At 34.7% G+C, this 19,618-nt stretch overlaps 1 protein-coding gene across 1 annotated transcript in view; it reads left to right on the top strand.

Annotated features, from left to right (window-relative positions):
- The window catches only part of LOC108365640 (estradiol 17-beta-dehydrogenase 11), a 31,198-nt gene extending 13,644 nt beyond the window's left edge, over positions 1-17,554 (top strand). The window contains exons 2-8 of the mRNA XM_017619732.1: positions 10,639-10,792; positions 11,105-11,229; positions 15,627-15,737; positions 15,854-15,979; positions 16,687-16,808; positions 16,874-16,990; positions 17,078-17,554. Of these exons, the coding sequence (XP_017475221.1) occupies positions 10,639-10,792; positions 11,105-11,229; positions 15,627-15,737; positions 15,854-15,979; positions 16,687-16,808; positions 16,874-16,990; positions 17,078-17,366 (1,044 nt within the window). The 3' untranslated portion in view covers positions 17,367-17,554. The remainder of the gene's footprint in view (positions 1-10,638; positions 10,793-11,104; positions 11,230-15,626; positions 15,738-15,853; positions 15,980-16,686; positions 16,809-16,873; positions 16,991-17,077) is intronic.
- The last annotated feature ends 2,064 nt before the right edge of the window (positions 17,555-19,618 follow it).

Genomic DNA, 19,618 nt, shown 5'->3' with positions numbered 1-19,618 from the left:
TCTTCCTAAACTATGTATTTGTCAATGTTATTGTGGCTGGTTAACATTTATATTAACATTGACAAATACTTAATTTAATTACATTAAAACTAAACAAACTCATTAAATAAGTACACTAAAGTAAATTAAATGAAATGGAATAAAATATAGTAAAATACATACCATCAAAATAAAATTGGGCTAAGTTAAAACAACATCTATAAAAAAAAATAAAATTAAATTAAAAAAATAAAATAAAATCAAATGGAATAAAATAGAATAAAATTAAATATGAAAAAAAATAAATTAAAAAAATATTTTAAATTAAGTTAAATTGATTTAACTTTAAATGAATTAATGTAAGTTAAATTAAACAAAAATAGCAAAAAACAAGCTGAAATTAAAATAATTAAATTAAAATTAAACATACAGTAAAATAAATCACAATGAAAACATAAAATGAAATAAAAGGAAGAGGGGTAATTCCATCTAAAAGAGGAAAACAACATTAATTTTACTAAACTACTAGATTGGATCAATCTGTTGAAAATCTTAAAAAAATAAAAAGAAGCTGTAAATGTTATCTACTTTTACTTCAACATAATTACTTTGACCAAGTCACGTATGGACCTGCCCTACCAGTCACAATTTTATATATTTGAAAATTTATTTATGAAGATTATGTCAGCCTAAATAATAATAAATGCGAAAGCGTATATTATATATTTTACAACAAAAAAAATCTAGCTTGAAAATAGTCACAAATGGCAAATAATACTTGCACAGTACTTAGAAGGTGTTTGGTTTTATTTCAAATTGATTACATTCTGGAGTCAAATGTACCACCAGTCACAATGGAATGGCCCAGATGAGGAAAAACCGACAAATATTACTCGAATTAAAAATAAATGAAAATGAATTACAAATGCACGTATACGTATTTATCCCTAACCATTCTCCAAAAAACTTCCTTGACTCCAAAAATATTAAACTATCAACAACAGAACTAACGGAAGAAACTTGCTTACCGTATATGGCTTTCTAACAACTTTGCTTTGGCTTTGAATTTAATTCATAACTGGCGCTCAGCCAATACGAAAAGCTTTAAAAAAAAGTGCGGCTGAGATACATACATACACACATACAAAAATATACCAAGAGAGCATCGGGAGTGAGAGCGTGAGAAGTAGGAGCAAAAGACTGACACTGCAGTCTACATAAATTGATTACTGCTCTTTGCCATTTACCTTACTTCAACTTATTAAAAATCGAATCGAAGCCATTTACCCACTTTGCTTTTGATTTTGTTGTAATTGGCTTTATTGAGCATTTCGAATCGCCAGCTCCGGCCAACCAATGAGTAAATGAGCAGCAGTGCAATCAACAGCGCGGCCACAATCTTTTCTTTGCAGTTGCGGTTGCCCGTGGCTGATCCATGGAAGCCTTAGCCGTTGCACTTGGCTAGTGTGCGCGCGCTCTGCAGTATTTACTGATTTTAATTTTGGTTTTTATTGGTGTTGCTTTTGTATTGCTCTTGTTTTTTGTAATACCTTTTATTTTCATTTTCTTGCTGTTGCTTTGCTGCTTTTCGGTGCCGTTTTTTTGCAATACCAACAGTCTGGCGGGGTAACTTCATGCAGAAGGTCAAACTGACGCCACCACCGAGTGAATTGCGACTGCGTCAAAGCTGTGTATGTGTATTCGCTGTTGCAGGTGTGAGTACGTGAACATGTATGTATGTATGTTTGCTTGCTCTTTTGGCGGTAAGCAAAGGTGTAACTGCAGTAGCTTTTTGGTGTGTGTTTGTATGTATGTATGGCCAAACGGTGGTGCGCGTTGCATTTAAGAAATCAGTAGCGAATTGGCAAGTTTGTCGCTTCAGTCTTTTGTTTAAGTTAATTAGTTAATGCCAGTGTTTAGTGACGTAGAAATACTTTGTGGGTCTGCGAATGGATTTCATATCGAATTTAATATTGAGGGCTTCTATTCAATAGCCTCTATCTGCAATTTTCACAAAAACTACTTTGTGATGTTGGAACCCATCTGGGACTTACCTGTAATAACTGATGTTAATTCTGACTCTGCAATTTAATAGTAAATTCTTCCGTAAAGCGCTATAGAAGAGGTCAACATTAATATCACCGATGACCGTTAAGTCTGAGGCGGATTTTTATATCAGAATGCCATTTTTGTGAAAAGTACAGATAGAAGGTATGGAATATAAGCCCTCGATATACTACATCGCACGCTTAATAATATAGAGATGTAACTCAAAATTTACATTTTTAGAGATTTTCTCATACAATTAATAAGCTTGATAAGTAGAACATGTTCAGCTTAACAGATGGCTAAACTTCCCAAATATGGCGAAGGTATTGGTCTTTTCAACTGTCTTTTTGTATACCAACTGTATGAATTGATCAAACTTTGCGTTTTCCCACAAAATTGAAATTTTGAAATACTTTTGTATATTATTAAACGTGCGACATATTACATTTTTAAATTTTTTGGCCAAGAAAGTAAATTTATTACTACATCCAATAAACATTTTAAAAATTTTGCCATCTGCATCTGCCAGCAAAATGTAACCGAAATTCTCCAGTTAATTCAAGTCTCTCAAGTCAATATTTTCGGTAAGTGTTTATTGTCGCTTGATAGCTATTTGTGGTATCTATGCACCTACATATGTACATTACGCTGGTCCTTAAGAAATCCAATAAGCGGTGTTTTTTTTTGGTCCCTCCCCATCAGTCGGTAATTCCACGGCCACAAATATCACATACAAATTTTGATCCCGATTGGAGTCGTCTAAGGCGTGTCGCAATGGGGTCCAAGGCCAGATGCTCCATGGAGACTCAAAAAATTAAAAATAATTTTTTCATTTAATACCCAAAATCGATACCACTAAAGTCGAAGATATCACATATCGGTTAAAACGTCTTCATAGGGTAATCAGAATTATTACCCCTGTGCGTCACGCCTTAACCGACTCCAATCGGGACCAAAATTTATATGTGATGTCTTCGACTATAGTAGCATCGACTTAGGGGTTTAGGCTTTGGAAATCTGATGTAAAAATTGGCTTCGTACATTTAAGTACCCCCCTAATGTACATCGTCGTTTAAAGTACAAAACCGCGTATCAACAAAATGCAAAACCGCATATGTGAGTTATGTAAATTATTTTCTAGAGAGAAAAACACTCATATTTGAAAATGGTTCTCTTTTTATAAAGCAATCGCATTTCTGGCTAATAAACATATTTCAGGACGAATGGATAAGGATTCAGCCAGGAGCTTGTGTGAGCAAATCAAATTTTTGGCAGCGATTGTCAGTTGTATGTATATATGCCGCCTAACATTTTTTATGAAGGCAATTAAAATGCGCATTGCCACTCAGCTAAGTGCTTTCGACTTTGTATTTATTGATATCTTAAAAAAATACTTATGCTTACTTCAACAAAGAAGTCAATTTGAAAATGCCAATAGACTGAAACCACACAACAATTTGCTGTTAAAGCGGCCACAGTCGCACAACATTCAGTTCTCCTGCCACCTCTGCTGTTGCTACTAGCTTTGTGTTTATGGTTGCTGCCCGCAGTGTGACTTAGAATATTTACAAAGGACTTGCATTGACGCGCGTGCGCATGCGCTCTCATAACGTTTTGCGCAACACTATGTCACCGATACCAATATAGTATGTTGGTGTTGGTGAAACTAGAATTGCCTTTGCTTGAATTGAGCTTTTCGTAACTGGTTTCGAACTGCTTGCAAACGGATACGCAGGTCTACTGATTTTAGGTAGAGTCAGAAAACTGGCTGCAAATTGATAAATATAATCACAGTATTTTATATCGCGGTACTACTCAAATCGTGTAATATTACAATTTACTGTGTAGACATTTGCATATTTAGGAATGTCTGTGCAGTGCTAAGCCAGTTTGTGGCAAGCACGAGGTGATCAAGAAAACTTGAAATCAATACAGATATTTAGAATTAATTAAAATACAGTCTCGCTAGCATTGTATTGATTCAATGTCTAATTCCTTACTGAGTACAAAACTTTGCGAGTTGTTCAAGGAAAATTCCTTGGGAGTTACTTGAAAGGTGACGCGACGAACAGAAATTTAAAAAGTTATTTAGCTAATAGAATTATGTAGATATTCTTTAATTGCTGTTTTTTGTTGTAGTTTTGAAAGCTACGCAAATATGAATAAGAAACAACTATGACAGCGATAAAGGGGAATCATCGATGAACACATATGTAGTTGACCGTAACAGCAACAATGAGCTTAATAAAGGCGTTGGTAGCTACGATAAAACTATCTATAATGATAAAATTATCGGCATCGATACTACATAGATAATTATCTATCGATAGCAATGGTTAAAAAGGACGATGATTGCAGGAGCGATAGCCATAGCTACAAATTCAATTCAAAAATTTTGACAAACATTTTTACAATGACATACCAGAGCAGAGCACTTAGGATTACGATTACATTTTGATTACATTGGATTGCGATTACTGTAATTGTAATCTAGAAAATTTTTAGCATTCCGATTACTGTAATCGTAATCATCGATAAAAGTAAGTGGAAAAAATGTAAAAGCCTAGCTGTTTGGACCCTAATATTTGCAGTTATTTTCATCGTTTTTAAAGTGTAAACAAAATATACAGTAAGTACTCCACGAGTGCAATTGAATAGCTTCAACTTGCCTAAAATTGAATAAGGCCCAGTATTTCCTAAGGCTTGCTTAATAAAGCGTTTCGAGTGATCTCCATAAATGGAGCTAAATTGAATTGCCTTCCACTTGGCCAGTAAAAGGTTTAGCTTTGCATGCCAATTTTCAATTCAATTTAATTCTATTTGATAAAGAATATACGCTTATGGCATATTCAATTCGAAACCCACACACGTAGTCACATAAGTAATGGTCACTTTTGTAAACAAATATGCACGCTCATGCACACATACATACATATCCACACACAGTTTGAGTTCATAAAGCTCAACATCGGTTCCGTCAAACCTGTCATCTCCTCACCATTGTTATTCAATTCACAGTCCATTGTTAATGTTTACCTACCCGATATGGCTACTGATTACTTTCAATATTTTCAAAAGTCATTGTTCGAGTTCTTTGTTTGTTTACTCAGCCACCAAGTAGCACCTTTTTGTGAATACTTACAGTTGATACACTCAGCTTTTTGCGCCTTTCCATTAAATGCTGTAGCTAAGCTTTATTCATAAATATATGAAAATATCTGTGTTCAAATGTTTGTTTGTCAGTGAACAAAATCAAGGGAAGCACTTTTTGTGACACCTGCTAACGATTTTATGAGTTTTGTTTGTATTACAACACAAAAAAAAATAATAATTTATACATTGGTTGGCGCATGCCGTATAGACAGTTTTGGGCCGAGAAACTTCTCTACATATTTGCAACTTAATTTGAGAAAAGGAAGAATTGCGCCCCTCTCCGATTACAAATAGATTCTTGGCAATGATTTTTCTTGCCATTACTCAAATAGTTTCAGATTGAGTGGTTGCTCTGAAGTGAGTGCCTCTAAAAAAAATTCTAGGAATAGATTTTGAACCGAACACTTTGAAGCCATTTGTCGACTTGCACTCCGTCTATGTAAATATTTGGATATTTGCTCTGTCGTTTCGGCTCGTGCCTGTTCATTTTCAATTGAGCGCATTTAAGCGCCTTTAAAGCGTGACTCAATTGAACTACATACATACATATATTTACAAAAGCATCTATGTAGGTACACACATATGCATGTGAGCAAAAAAAAAAACAAATATCACAAGAAAATGATTGCCACTTTTCGTGTGAGTTTGACAACGTGCGCTAATTGTTAAAAAGGAAAATGTGACGTTGCAATAATTGAAACTGTCGTACTTACATACGTACATACATACTTACGTTCATATCAATGTGCACATACTAAATATGTGTTTTCCACAAACGATCAGTAAATGGTTCCGATTTAGCAAAATAATTTAATTGTATATTTAAATATTTTAAATATTTTTGTATGGCTCATCATTTAAAATTTTGATATGATTTCTCAGCCGAAACTGGAGTTGCTTTGTATTCATACTGTGTTTAGTTTTAAAATTCTCTAGTAAAAGAGACACCTATTCAGGCGGCAGAGAAAGGAAACTCTCAGACATTTAGTCATTAATTTTATACATATTAAAAAGGAAGAGACTTCTTCAAATAAAATTTTTGACAACCAAATGGGTGTACTACACTATTAGAATTACATCCCATAGTACAGATATTCACAAAAAAATGTTGTATGTAAAATCTAATAGATTAAAGAAAAAATATAAGCTGGAACAATCTACGTATGTACATATGTATGTATGTACACACTGGCAATCAAAAGTGAGGTGTTGGTCTTTTTGTTTAATATCTGGAATGTTTCTCATGATACATTTTTTTTGTTATTTTTTATAAAAATATGGTTGATGGTCATCAATCATAACCACATAAGTCAAACTTTCAAACTTTATGCAGAACTTAGGAAAATTCAAAAAATTTTCGTCTAAATTTTGAACTCTTTAATCTGAATTTTTAGAAAAATGTTGAGTAAACGGCTAAAAGATCGCGTTCAATTGTAATGACTTTTGTGCCGACGGAATTTTTAGTTTTTCCATATAACAAGTGCAATTCATAAAATATAGCGTTAATGTTTTTTTTTTTAATTTTGATGGCAAATGGTCTTGCGTATTTTATTCTACAACACTTTTGTCCCTTATGTTTGAAAACTTGCAAGTTCTGTATAAAGTTTGAAAGTTTGACTTATGTGGTTTTGATTAAAGCATGAACCATATTTTTATAAAAAAATAACCAAAAAATTTTTGCTTGAAAAGGATTGCAAATATTAAACAAAAAACACAATGCACTCACTTTTGATTGCCAGTGTATCACAGTCGAAGCTTTTCAGTATGTCAAAGCTTTTTATATAATTTTTATAAAAACTCTAAAATCTCCGTTATCTGATCGAGTTTTATTTCCGAGGTATAAATTTTCCTTGCGAAGGAGCCGATTTATAATATACCCACAGTAAGAAATTCTCTACATTCTTTAAAGGCGAATAGCATTAATGTGCCTTGGGAAAAAGGAGGATGACGGGAAGAATACTCTCTGAAATATTGACCGCGCTAATAGCAGGGCTTCATTGCATACCAGCAGTTTGATAAAAATATCAAGCTATGTGTTGGTTGAGTGGTATTCGCACGTAACTCAATCCACTTGTAGTTGCGACAGGGTCATCGATTCTGGGGGGTCAACCGTCACAAAAGTTACTCGCTTGGCTTAGTGCTTAGAAATTGATTTCTTTCTTATGACACTTAACGACTGGACTGTAAATGCCATAGATTTCAAGTTAACACAATTTCGGGTACAGTGGTTGTTTTACGAGCTCCAGTCTTTCAGTTCATAGAGATGCCTTCTGACGAGCCCAGGGTTAGTTTCCGTCTCGAGCAAATGTCTGTTCGGGTACTCATATCTGTATCACCTTACCAGGAACTGCTTACAGCGCTCCTACACGATATTTATTTGCATATGTAAAGGCTACTTTTCTGATTTTTGCTAACTTCGTCCACCGGAGTTACGGAATTATCCCGATTTTAACTCGTAGCTCATCTCAAATTTAAATGCTATCTCTTGTGTTTTTTTCACTTTGAGAAAATGCTTACCAAGCCGAGAAAAATAGTTTAAAACATTTCGAAAGAATACTTTTATTATCCATCTCTCCTTATAGAGTTATAAAATATAATTAGATCGAATTCCGAGTTAATTTTCTTTTTGCAAATTGCTCTAATAAAACATTGCCAAATTTGTTGTGTAGCGACATTCGCTTCCTGTGATTAGTGAGCGAACTTATTTCGGAGATAATTTTTTAGACAATTTGGCATCAGAGCTCCACTTAAAATACCAACGCAAAGCATATACACCGTGCAAATACAGATGTGCATGTCAATATATATTATGTCCCATGTCGCTCATCAGTTATCTCACTGCTGCTGCTGCTGCTGCTACAATTCAGAGTACGTCACGCGATTATTATTTAAAGTGGTAAAACAATTATTTTCACATTAATAACGAAGACTACTAAACGCAGCGACGAGGCGACGAGACAAAGCGAAAACCGAGACATCGACTTGACATGCAAACAAAGTGTCTCGAATGCTTTTCTGCATGTCTGCACTCTTTAAATCACAATTTTGTATTACAGCATCTGTGCTAAGTTTCTTACAAACCTACAAGTTGCCATTAAAAGTAAAGCGAAGCCAGCGCAAGTGATTTCATTGCTACTTTTTAGTCATTACTTATTCTACTCTTTTTTTGTTTGTTTGTTTTTTCCTACGTATGTATGTATGTACTTACTTCACGCTTTAGTAACCCGACCGACAGCGGAAGCTCAAACTGACTGAACGTCGCCGCTGGTGGCCAGCGAAAGACGACGCAAAAACGGCGCAGATATATTTCATCAAAAGAAATGCATTGCCGGTTGACAGCTGCAGACATGATAAGGACAAATCGTCTGCCTTCATAACTACATACATACATGCATGCATACATACACGGAAATATATATGTATGTATGTATGTAAATGTGTGCAGTCAACTGGCTTACGCTGACACAAAGTGAACGTTGACATGCCTTTGTCACGAATAGTTAACTCAATAATAATGGCAAAAACATCAGCAGCATGAAAACATGAAAAGCAAAAACAATAACACAAACAAAATTATGCGTATCATAATTTGAGATTTATTGTGTAAAACTAAAAATAAATAAAAAAAATTTACACATAAAAAAAGTAGTTCAACTGCTTGGCCGGAGTTATTAGCGTGGCTTGGCTTGCATGTATTTGCCACAGCTCAAGGTCATATGCGCTTTGTGTGTGACGATGGTTTATTGCCTCATCAAAAGCTTTCCAAGAGCTTTGTATGACTCTCGCCAAGTACTGCCTTCGGTTTATGTAAATGAGGCGTGTTTTGTTAGTTTTATACATTTTTTTCTTCTTTATTTTTCTTCAAATCTGTGCTATGCAAATCAAACGTCGCACACAATATATCATTTGTGCTCAATAGCCCGTAAAGCGACTCGATAAGTGTGGATTTAACATAAAGTTGTCTTCGAATAGTAAACGAATCTAATTTTTAGCAGCCGTTGAGTGCTTAGAAGATACAAATTTGTTTTTTTTATATAATTTTCCAACCTTTAGCATATTTCGTTTAATTTACTTGTGCTCAGCAATGCGTGCCTCGCGCGGTTGGCAAATTTTGTATGAAACGAAAGACTTAAGCAACGAACTTCAACCCAATTTTATTATTACTATTTTTTGGAAAAGTCACGTCTTTAAATCAATACATATGGACATATCTATACATTAAATTAATATGGGGATCTTTATTAGAGCAATAGAAGTCAAATCTAAAATATTTTAGAATATTTGTCTGTTTGTCTGTATGTTTGTTCGAACATCACTCCAGCCCTAATGCTTGAAATCGAATGCAGTTTTCACTGGTCTATTGCTAGAGGTCTAACTTAAGATATAGAAAAAATGATAATTGGGGAGTTGCCACCTGTTGGAAAATTGCAATTTAAGTAAATTGTTAAGATAAAGTAAATGTTGCAGTATGGAAGTCAAAAGAAAGAGGTTTAAGAAGGCCGAAAATATTTTCTGGGAAAGTTGCCACCTGCTTGAAAATTTAAATTTAATTTAATGGATGAAATTAATTAAATAATGCAATCTGAGTGTCAGACTAAAGGGGATTATGAAAGTTTACTGCCGAAAAATATTTTTGAAGGCGGTTGCCACCTGTCTGAAAAATTTTATTAAATTTAATATCTAAAATAAACTAAATATTACAACACCAGTATCAAGATAAAGACTTTTAAGAAACTTTACTGTTTCGAAGCGGGTATTTGAAAAATTTAATTCATTTAATTTGATAAGATAAGGTAAATATTGAATTAATAGGCCTTTGAAGAAAACGCGCAATATATTGACTCGAGTTTTAAGATTATAAATTAAATTTCGAGAAGAACGCCGATACTTAACCTACTTTCTAAATGCCTTGGTGTATTAACTAACACCATAATTCAAGAAAAAAAAGAGTGCTTCATAAATCGAAAATTTGTTTGAAAATCTCACTTCATAAAGCTCCTAAAATCTTTTGGGAGGGAATAACCACACAAATGTACGTCTAAGGCGCATTTAAGCACGCCGGATATTTGCTAGTGCATGTGTAAAATTATATGGCAACCTTCAATCTTGATTATATGTATATTATATATACATCTTATAAAGGAATTATTGGCAGTTTATTTTTGATTGTTAAACGAAAAATTACACTGAAGATGGCACAACGCCGAAAGCGGTTTGTCTCCAAACCAAAATTGATAAGGCATGACGGAAACTCGTCCCGAAAAAAATTGCTTCGATGCTTCAAATGTATCACTTCGGCATGAGTTTATATATTTATTGCAAAACATCTAAATATTTGATTGATTAAATGTTTGATTCAAGATACTTAAGAAAAAAAGTTCTAGATTAAATTTTTTATTCTATGAAAATTTCATTTAGAATTCCCTTAATTCATATAATTTTTTCTTTTTCTTCCAGGACTTATACTACATTACCTTCGGTTACCCCGAGAAGGAATTGAACACAGATATTGCTTTAATAACTGGTGGAGGCAATGGACTTGGCCGATTGCTCGCTCAACGTTTGGGTAAAATGGGCACCAAAGTGATCGTTTGGGATATTAATAAAGATGGTAAGTATGCGAGACACAAAAACTATAAGGAATTGTGATATGAAAGGAAGAAGCATTAAAAAAAAATAAATAAAGGATGTTAACGCACAATTTTTTCAAAAGTTTTCACTTTTGGTACTTCTTATTTACTTAAGAAGCTCACAGAAAAAGCAGGTGCAATATTTTGTAGTAATTTTTTGAAAGCAATCAGAGCGAAAATTGCATTCTTCGTCTTTTTAAAAAACCGTGAATTTCGAGTTAATATACTTTTGAAGAAAAGCTCATAGAATCCTCTAAATTTATATAATTTTGATTTATTTATTGCTATTCCAGGCATACAAGAAACCATCGAAATCGTCGAAACTGATGGCGGCTACTGTAAAGGATATGTTGTCGATATTTCAAAGAAGGAGGAAGTTTACAAGGCAGCTGAAGTGTTGCGGAATGAAGTTGGCGACGTAAGTAATCAGAGTTTAAGTAACAAAGCTCTCAAAAGGTATATTAAATCGACTAATACCTAACGATTCAATTATAATTATTGGAGCACTTTGATACTAAAAGTCAACTTAAGTAGGAAACTTCCTTAGCACCTTTAATCTTAATTTTAACCCTTTAACTGCCAACTGGTTCAAAAATTACGGTACGACGAGAAGCTAAGAGACTAGACAGTTTTACGTTAAATTGTGTCAACAACAAATCCACTACATTTAGTGTAATAGAAACGAGCCTGATCGAAGTTCTTGATTTACTGAAAGACAAATCTTCATCAGTTGAGCTAGAGGGCAGTCCATTCTCTCAAAGCATCAAAGCCAACGAGCAAGCACACCGGTTCTAATAACAAAGCCTGTTAACTCTGCACGGGACGCAGTGGACCCTTTCTTTCATACCTTTGAAAAACAGAGAATCTGCACTCAATACATTTTTCATAACTGATTAAGAATTTTTTAAGCGAACGAGCCAACTACTAATAAAGATTTGGTGCACAGGGTTAACTTTTTTCCTAATTTTCAGAGACTTTATCTCAGACCTGCCTTTATAGCAAATACAGGGAGAACGAAATTCTCAATAAATTTCTGAGACTGCAAGATTTAGAAAAAATCTCATGATGCCCTAAAATATGATACAGTTTCCAAAGAGGGGAACCGTGGTACCAAAAGGTCCAAAGTTAGGGGGATGCGAAGCTTTATAAACATTATAAAATAGTAGGACCAAATCAGTAGTGCCTTCTCTCGATTTTAGTGGTTTAATTCCTAGAGAGAATAGTCCATATCGACCTAATAAAGGACATTCGATTACTCTCTGATGGTGAACATACGTACGAATGTACGAAGAAAGTCTATTTGCTTAGGAAAAAAACGCATTGGTATGCATTTTGCCATTTACAGGCCTATTCTACTTGTTACCGAACATTTCACTGGGCAATATTTTGTTACTTGCTTATGGAGTGGGAACAAAATTTACCAGTGCGCAGAATGCGAAAAGGGTTTAAAAATTACCAGGAACTTTTTTTACCGGTAACAAAATTTTGGTTACCAACGCAAAATGGGCCTGATAGAAGCTACTTTTGAAAGAATTCGTCTTTTTGACCCCCAGGCATTCTCTCAGAATAAAATTGAATGCGAATTTCTATGAAGCTTCAAAACGCATAACAAATCAACCGCTCGCAATCTAAAGTAGTTCACTAACTCGCTGCTCTTAACTTCCTCTGTTTAACCTCAGCAGTAATTGAAACACTTTTAAGCTAAATAATGCTTGAATTTTAGTACATAACCATTTGCATTAAAAACTCAGTCGACCTTGAAAGTTTGTATGAAGTGTCGGTTAAGGGCACAGAAGTGCTACAGAAGCGCACACACAACACAACAAAGCCGCTCACTCGTACTTCAACTTGACTTGTGACCCTATTTCATTTATGTAAATATATATTTGTATGTATGTACATATAGAGTTACTTTATTGCATGCAACGTGAACTTGCTTATCTTATCCGTTATTCTTTTTTTGTTTCATTTTTCCACGTCAGCGCATAGCCTACCACTTCTTTTCAATGCAAACGGCGGCAGCTGTTGCCGTTATTGTTTGTTGACATGATTGCGAGATTTAAAATATTTAAATGCCAGCGCAGTTGACACCCATCAAATTTAATTAGTGCTTAAGGACTAGTTATATTTGCTTATGCAATTCAACGCGCTTCAATGAAGAAAGAATTCAAGCACTCAATGCTTTAAATTTAAAAAAAAAACTGACTGAACGCGAAAAACCTCTTTTAGACAGGACAACAGCAACAGCAACAACAGCAGTTGTCTTCTTTTATGTTGGTAATTTTTAGCATAAAAGAGTTAAAATATACCAGAAGCGTGTTTGTTTTAAATAGAATGACTACGGGTTGTTTTTTTTTATATATTAAGATTAAAAACTAAACAATTAAAAATCTAATTTACTTAGCCTTCATAGTTGACAAGTTATTGCAAAATATTTTCAAGTTTATGTGACGTCTTAAAGGAAAAAAATCTCTTAAGGCTTCCATTAGCACAGCTGGCAATTGGCAGCAGCAACGAATCAAACCCACTTGCTAAGCGTTTTTTTTCTCTTTTAGAAAATATTAAATAAATTTCCGCTGCTTTACCAATTACACAACATCACAAAAGCCAAACTAAATAAGAAAACGAAAAAATGTAAAGTTGCCAGAAAACTTAGAAACCGCTCGCCTTGACATCAATATCAATTGCTGACCGGCACGCATGCGCTATGAACTCACACGCCTAGAACAGCTGGAGTCAAATGGCCGAAATTAGTTTTGCGCAACAATTCTTGGCTTTAACGCATTGGCAAATAAATTGTATTAGTAAATGGCGGCAGAACTTGTTGCAAGTCGATAAACATCAGTTGCGCAATAACTTGTCTGGGTAGATATACATACATATGTATGTGTATAATAACTAATATATAGGCAAATGTAAATATTCAAAGTGGGTTAAGATTAGCTAGAAAAAATAACTGAATTGTGGTAACCCACCACAGCCTTTCGAATTGTCAATTCTAGCAACTATCCTAAAAGCTGCCTATCGAAAGACTAATTGCCAGCGAGGAGGTCCTAGCGTTATTCTCTTTGTCTTTTAGCAATAAGTTTTTAAAAATAAAATTAAACAAAAAATATATATATTAAAAGAAATTTAAATTACAAAGGGGAAAAAGTTAAACTGAGAAACACTGAAAATATGTTCCCAAAAATTAAATGAGAGTAAAAAAACACATTTTTTTGTGACAACAATAAAATCTAGAAATTTAAATTCCATCAAAATTAAAAACGAATATAATTAAAAAGAAAACATGTTATTGTTCCTAAAAACTATATTTTTTACATTAAAAATCATTTTAATTTCTTTTAATAAAATTTAAATTAAACTAAAAAAAAAAATTTTAAAAAACTACATAAAATAAATTTCAAAAAAATTTAATGAATTTGTATTGAAATCAATAAAATCTTAACATTACAAGAAAATGGCACACCAGTGCTTTCCTGACTTGGCCATTGCGGCTGTGAGAGCTATACATACCTAGTACTTTCTCTCAAAAGAGCTTGTCACCGTGAAAGTTGCCAACGGAGCAACCAAATCTTTCAAACAATCTTGCCTACTGTCTTTCAATTGTCTTATAAAAGACTTTCAACTATCTTTGCTAGGACTGCTTGTTAATCAATAAACCGAATATAACAAAGAGAAGAATGCAAAAAACGTAAAACTCATATGGAAGGTCTACCAGACCCCTTTATGAAACTTATTAGTTCGTCGACTGAAAGAGAATGCAACTTTTCCACTATCAAAATAACTGAGCCGAAAATGCACCAACTCAGTGCTTTTTTTTCTCTCTCTATGAGGACCTTGTCTGACTTTTTCAGGAAACTATTCTCATTATCTCTATTTAAGACATCCCCGATATACCAGACATTCACCGCCATTCTTGGCCCTGTAATGCATCTGATCCAATTGAAAGATCTAATGAACCGCAGTTACCGATTGAAACCCGTTGGTATTATACCTGTAGCAGGAAAACATCTGAAGATACCAGAAGCTAGGGAGAGGCTAAGGTTCCATTATGACACCTGGTTGCTTAAAGCTATAGAAAGTTTTCGGCGACTTGCTCAAAAGAAGCTTTGGTTTCCTCTATTGCAACTTTGAAAAAAAGTAACAACATAATTTCTTTCAAAACCGGAATCCGATCAGTGCGTGATGAGGCAAGGTTTTGTACTCATGGGGCCGACAATGTCTCTACGCAGGCTAAAGCTATTTACACATACATTACCGTAGCCGGTTTCAGACTTTAAGAGCCAGTTTTTCAGTGCACGGCCGTGCTTTAAACTCAGTTTAAACGCCCGATCTGGCTGATTTAAACTAAATCAGCCAATGAAATGTCAGCCAGCTGTTCAATTTAAACTTAGTTTATTTAATATTAGTTTAAAATGGCACTGAAAAGCTGGCCCTAAGGCTTACTATAGGTCCTGAGACACCGTCCGAACTGGAAACCAGGCCTTCTGTCTCTGTGGACAGACCAATACGAATTTGACACATATTTATGAGAACGCAGACCCCGATAGCTAATGCGTAGCCCGTCGTTAGTTCGTTAAAAGTTTCTTTCATCCCCCTTTCACATCACAAACACAGGCATTTTCAGCTGAAGTTTTAAGTTAACCATTAAATTGAGAGGCCGCCAGGTACGCTGCGTGTAGATACGGGTATTTTTATTTAATGATCGGATTATACTTTCGAACCAACGATAAACTAAATCGATTTCTCCTAAGCAACAATATTTGTGATCTACATTATTTTTTAAAAATGTATCCTGCATCCTCTTTCTAGGTGACTTTGTTAATCAATAACGCCGGTGTCGTATCTGGGCGTCATCTTTTGGACACACCCGATCATCTCATCGAGCGTTCCTTCAACGTCAATGTGATGGCTCATTTCTGGGTATGTCAAATTTTTCAATTACTTTTACAAAACATATGCAAATAGTAGAACGAGAATTATTTAGTTTGCATATTTTTTACCATGAAAAAAAACTGTTTTCATTCGTGACTTTGCAGACTACTAAAGCCTTTCTACCAAGGATGATTGAGCAACAGCGTGGACATATTGCGACAATCGCCTCTTTGGCCGGTCATGTGGGCATTACCAAGCTGGTCGACTACTGCGCTAGTAAATTTGCTGCTGTAAGTGCTAAATTACCGCTTTAATTATTAACAGAGTTTCATGATTAAATCAGGAGTATTGACGGAAAGGTGCGCATAGAATCGATTCTTGATTATCAGATTCGACTTACAGGTTTTCGATTCTTAAAGTCATCTCATTCATTCATTCATAAATCATCTCTGATAGTCGACTTAATGTCTTAAAAAATTCTTAAGTAATGAATTTAAAATTAATTATTTCTAATAATTGAGAAAATTATATTTTTTGTCAACTAATTGCACTCGATGTTTAGTTTTATAAATGAGGTAATAATTTTGGCATCGAATACTTCGAATACTTAGTAACAAAATCCGAAAACTTGTCGAGTGAGTATCAATTCTAGTCGACTTGAGGTGGCTGAACTCGAGTCAAAAAGTCGAGTTTTTCAGCAGAGAGTCGATCTTTGACTTAAGTCAGAGCCGATTTTTCCATCGCTAACAGAAGTTTTTCAGTTCAATTGGGCTTTCGGCTGTAGGGCCATGTGGAACGCCTTTTGATGGCATTTCACTTAATAAAGAGACGTAGTGGTGTCTCTTTAGCTGCGCGACCGCTTAATCCTTTCAACTCCGATTCCTTTCCGGCAAAAGTCCTATCAGTCTTGTTGGACTTGTATAAACCATTTAAGTTAGACAAAATTTGAATTATCGGCTTATCTAACTAAATTATTTCCAATGTACCCATCTCAAAGGTCGGCTTTGATGAGGCGCTACGTTTGGAATTGGATGTTCTTGGACATAGCAACATACAAACCACTTGCATCTGCCCGTTCTTCATACAGGCCACCGGAATGTTCGATGATGTCAATGCCAGGTAAAAGAATACATACATACAAGAAATATATCTAACCGAAAAATGCTAATATAATCTCCTCTTAGATGGGTACCCACACTAAACCCCAACGATGTAGCCGATCGCATCATACTGGCGATCAAGAAGAACGAGAAAATTACAATCATTCCAGGCTACATCCGGCTGCTGCTCTCACTTAAATGGTAAGTGTTGATGGCATAACATATTTTTGAGACCGCGAAATCAAATATTTGCTAAATCCGTATTTTTTTCTCCCTGCATTGTCACAGGACGTTCCCTTGGGGCTGCGTAGGCGGTCTGTTGCGTCGGCTTGTGCCTGATGCGGCACCACATGGCGTTGCACAAAAACCTCCTCCAGCCACGGCCAGCAGCACAAGCAAGCAAACGCAACAACTATTAAACAACAACAACAGCATTCCAGCCACCCCAGTCGCCCACGCCAGCAGCGCGATACCCAAGCACACCACCGAACTGTGCACCGAATTCAGCGAAACGCTGCCGAAGACCGCCTCGTTGCTGGTGCAACGTACTCCGTCGCTGGGCGAGCGCGTACTCTGAGATTCGCTGCTGTATTTCGCTTTTAATTTATTTTGCGTTTTTGGCGTTGTCAGCTGCTGCTACCAGTAGCCGCCCCCCCCCCTTCTAGGGCGCCGAGTTAGCGCAAGTGGCCACCAGCAGAGGCATTCTTTAGAGGATTTACGCGCGCCGCGGAACGCGCAACCGTCTAGTGATATTACTTTACTTAGTATTATATTAATTTTAATTTCAATTTATAAGCCTCGATTGGCTTATTTAGATACTCGTGCGAACGGTTATGAGCAGATATATGTACGTATGTATGTAGTTATGAAGGTAACTATCGAGCGTAGTAGAACAATAATTTAAGAATGGACGGGTATTATTCGTAGTTAGATTAAACTCGAATTCGGAGTACGCATTTTATTGTAAAGTTAATTTCTTTTTAATTCCAATGGGTGTAAGTCTAGCTCAATAACCTCAAAGTAAGGTATGTATGTAGTAGATACATGTTTCAAATAACCGCTAATTATGTCAAAGAAAATATAAGAATGGAAAATCATTTAAAAGTTTAATTTATTTTAATTTTCAGAATAATGAAGCTCGAGTAAAGCGCTTTCGATTGAAAGCTCTTGTGAATTGAAGAATGCTACATTAAATATATTCGTATAACTGCTTTAGTAAAAACTTTATGAACTTGATTAAATAAAATAAATCTCACAAACCTAAAAAATGTATTTTAAGTGTAAATTAGATAGAAATTTAGTAAAAAAGGGAGAGTGTTTAACATACTTCTATGGATACCACTCTCAACTCTCAGGGCATTGCTCAGCCATTAGTCTTAGGTACAAGTCAACCACGAGAACTAATAATATTTGCGGGTAGAAATTAAGTACTTAACATTACCGAGGTTAAATCGCCAAATCCTAGATTAACTAAGCAAAAGAGATATCCGGATCCGAGATCGGGTGGAAGCGAACTTCGACTTACATTACTATTGCAAGTATTTTTTCGGGAAATGTGCGTCTCAATCAAAATTTGTCTCTGAAAGAATGTTGTGTGGAACCTGTATTAGCAAACAAAACTAGACAGAATTCAAAAGCCGTTGTGGCGGCACTAGAGAGTCGAAGAGAATTTGCTCTACGGAAGCCTCAATATTATAACCAACCTACTTCTTATAAACCTTGCTTTAGGCCAAGAGAACTGGGTTTATATGGGATATAGTTAGTAGTATAATTTTTTGATACTTTTCAATAAGACAGGACATTAATTATAAGAGCTGAAATAAATTACACGGTCTCGTGGCTCCATCTCACATCGAAGCGGACTGGATGGAGAATTTAATACCTCCGCCAACCTGGATACATCATTTGTACACCGCTGACACCCGAATGGAAAGCTGAATTGGAACTGTCATTTTTGCTGAACACCTGGGAGTAAGAAGATCGATACATCTGATAGCTTTGCTATGCATTTTAGACGTTGTAGTTTAGAGTTCGACCGATGAATCGGCCGATGTCGAGGCTAGTATCGGCCAAAATAATCGGAATGTTTTTGACCGATTCCTGAATGAGGTATTGTTATTTTGTTATTTGATTATGTTTTTCTTTTGTTACTATAAAAATTTATAAAAGCATTTGCCTTGAAATGAATTTAATTCAGGATTTAATCGGCAGAAGCATTTCAAAATTTTTAATTAGAATATTTAAAAATTTTCGGGTTATAGTTTTGTAGACCATTCAATTGTAGTTAATAAAGTGCAAATTATAGTCTTAAAAATTGCCGGTGTTTTTTAGAATTTTTGTGTTGCCATTTTCTTCCATATAAACATGATCATTTTTTTTTTTTTATATGAAAAAACAACACCCTCCTCAAAAAAAATTCTAAATAATCAACGATAATTTTTAACGACTTGAAACTTGCGCTTTCTTTACTACAATTGAATGGGCTACAAAACTGCATACCCGAGTATTTTCTAAATATTCTAAAATTTCAAATTTGATGACAATTTTTTAAGTTTGATTATTTTTTTGCAATTTTTCAAGTCTTTAAATTTCTATTATTGTGGTTTCTATTAAAGATTGAATTTTATTTAAATAAAATTATTAAAAATAAATAAATAAACATAAAATGCAAACAAAATCATTTTGAATTTCGTTGGTAATTAGATTAGATTAAATTTTCATAAAATCCCATTTGTTCTGTGAAAGATATACAAAATAGGTCCATTCAATATAAAAAAATTTTTACGAATTGTTACTAGTACTTGCAAGTTTTTACTGGAAATGCATTCA

Source organism: Rhagoletis zephyria, unplaced genomic scaffold, assembly GCF_001687245.7.
Source record: "Rhagoletis zephyria isolate East Lansing unplaced genomic scaffold, Rhagoletis_zephyria_1.1 Rzeph_scaffold_01942, whole genome shotgun sequence".
In the NCBI taxonomy this organism is placed as follows: domain Eukaryota; kingdom Metazoa; phylum Arthropoda; class Insecta; order Diptera; family Tephritidae; genus Rhagoletis; species Rhagoletis zephyria.
This window is presented reverse-complemented; position numbering and strand designations above follow the sequence as displayed.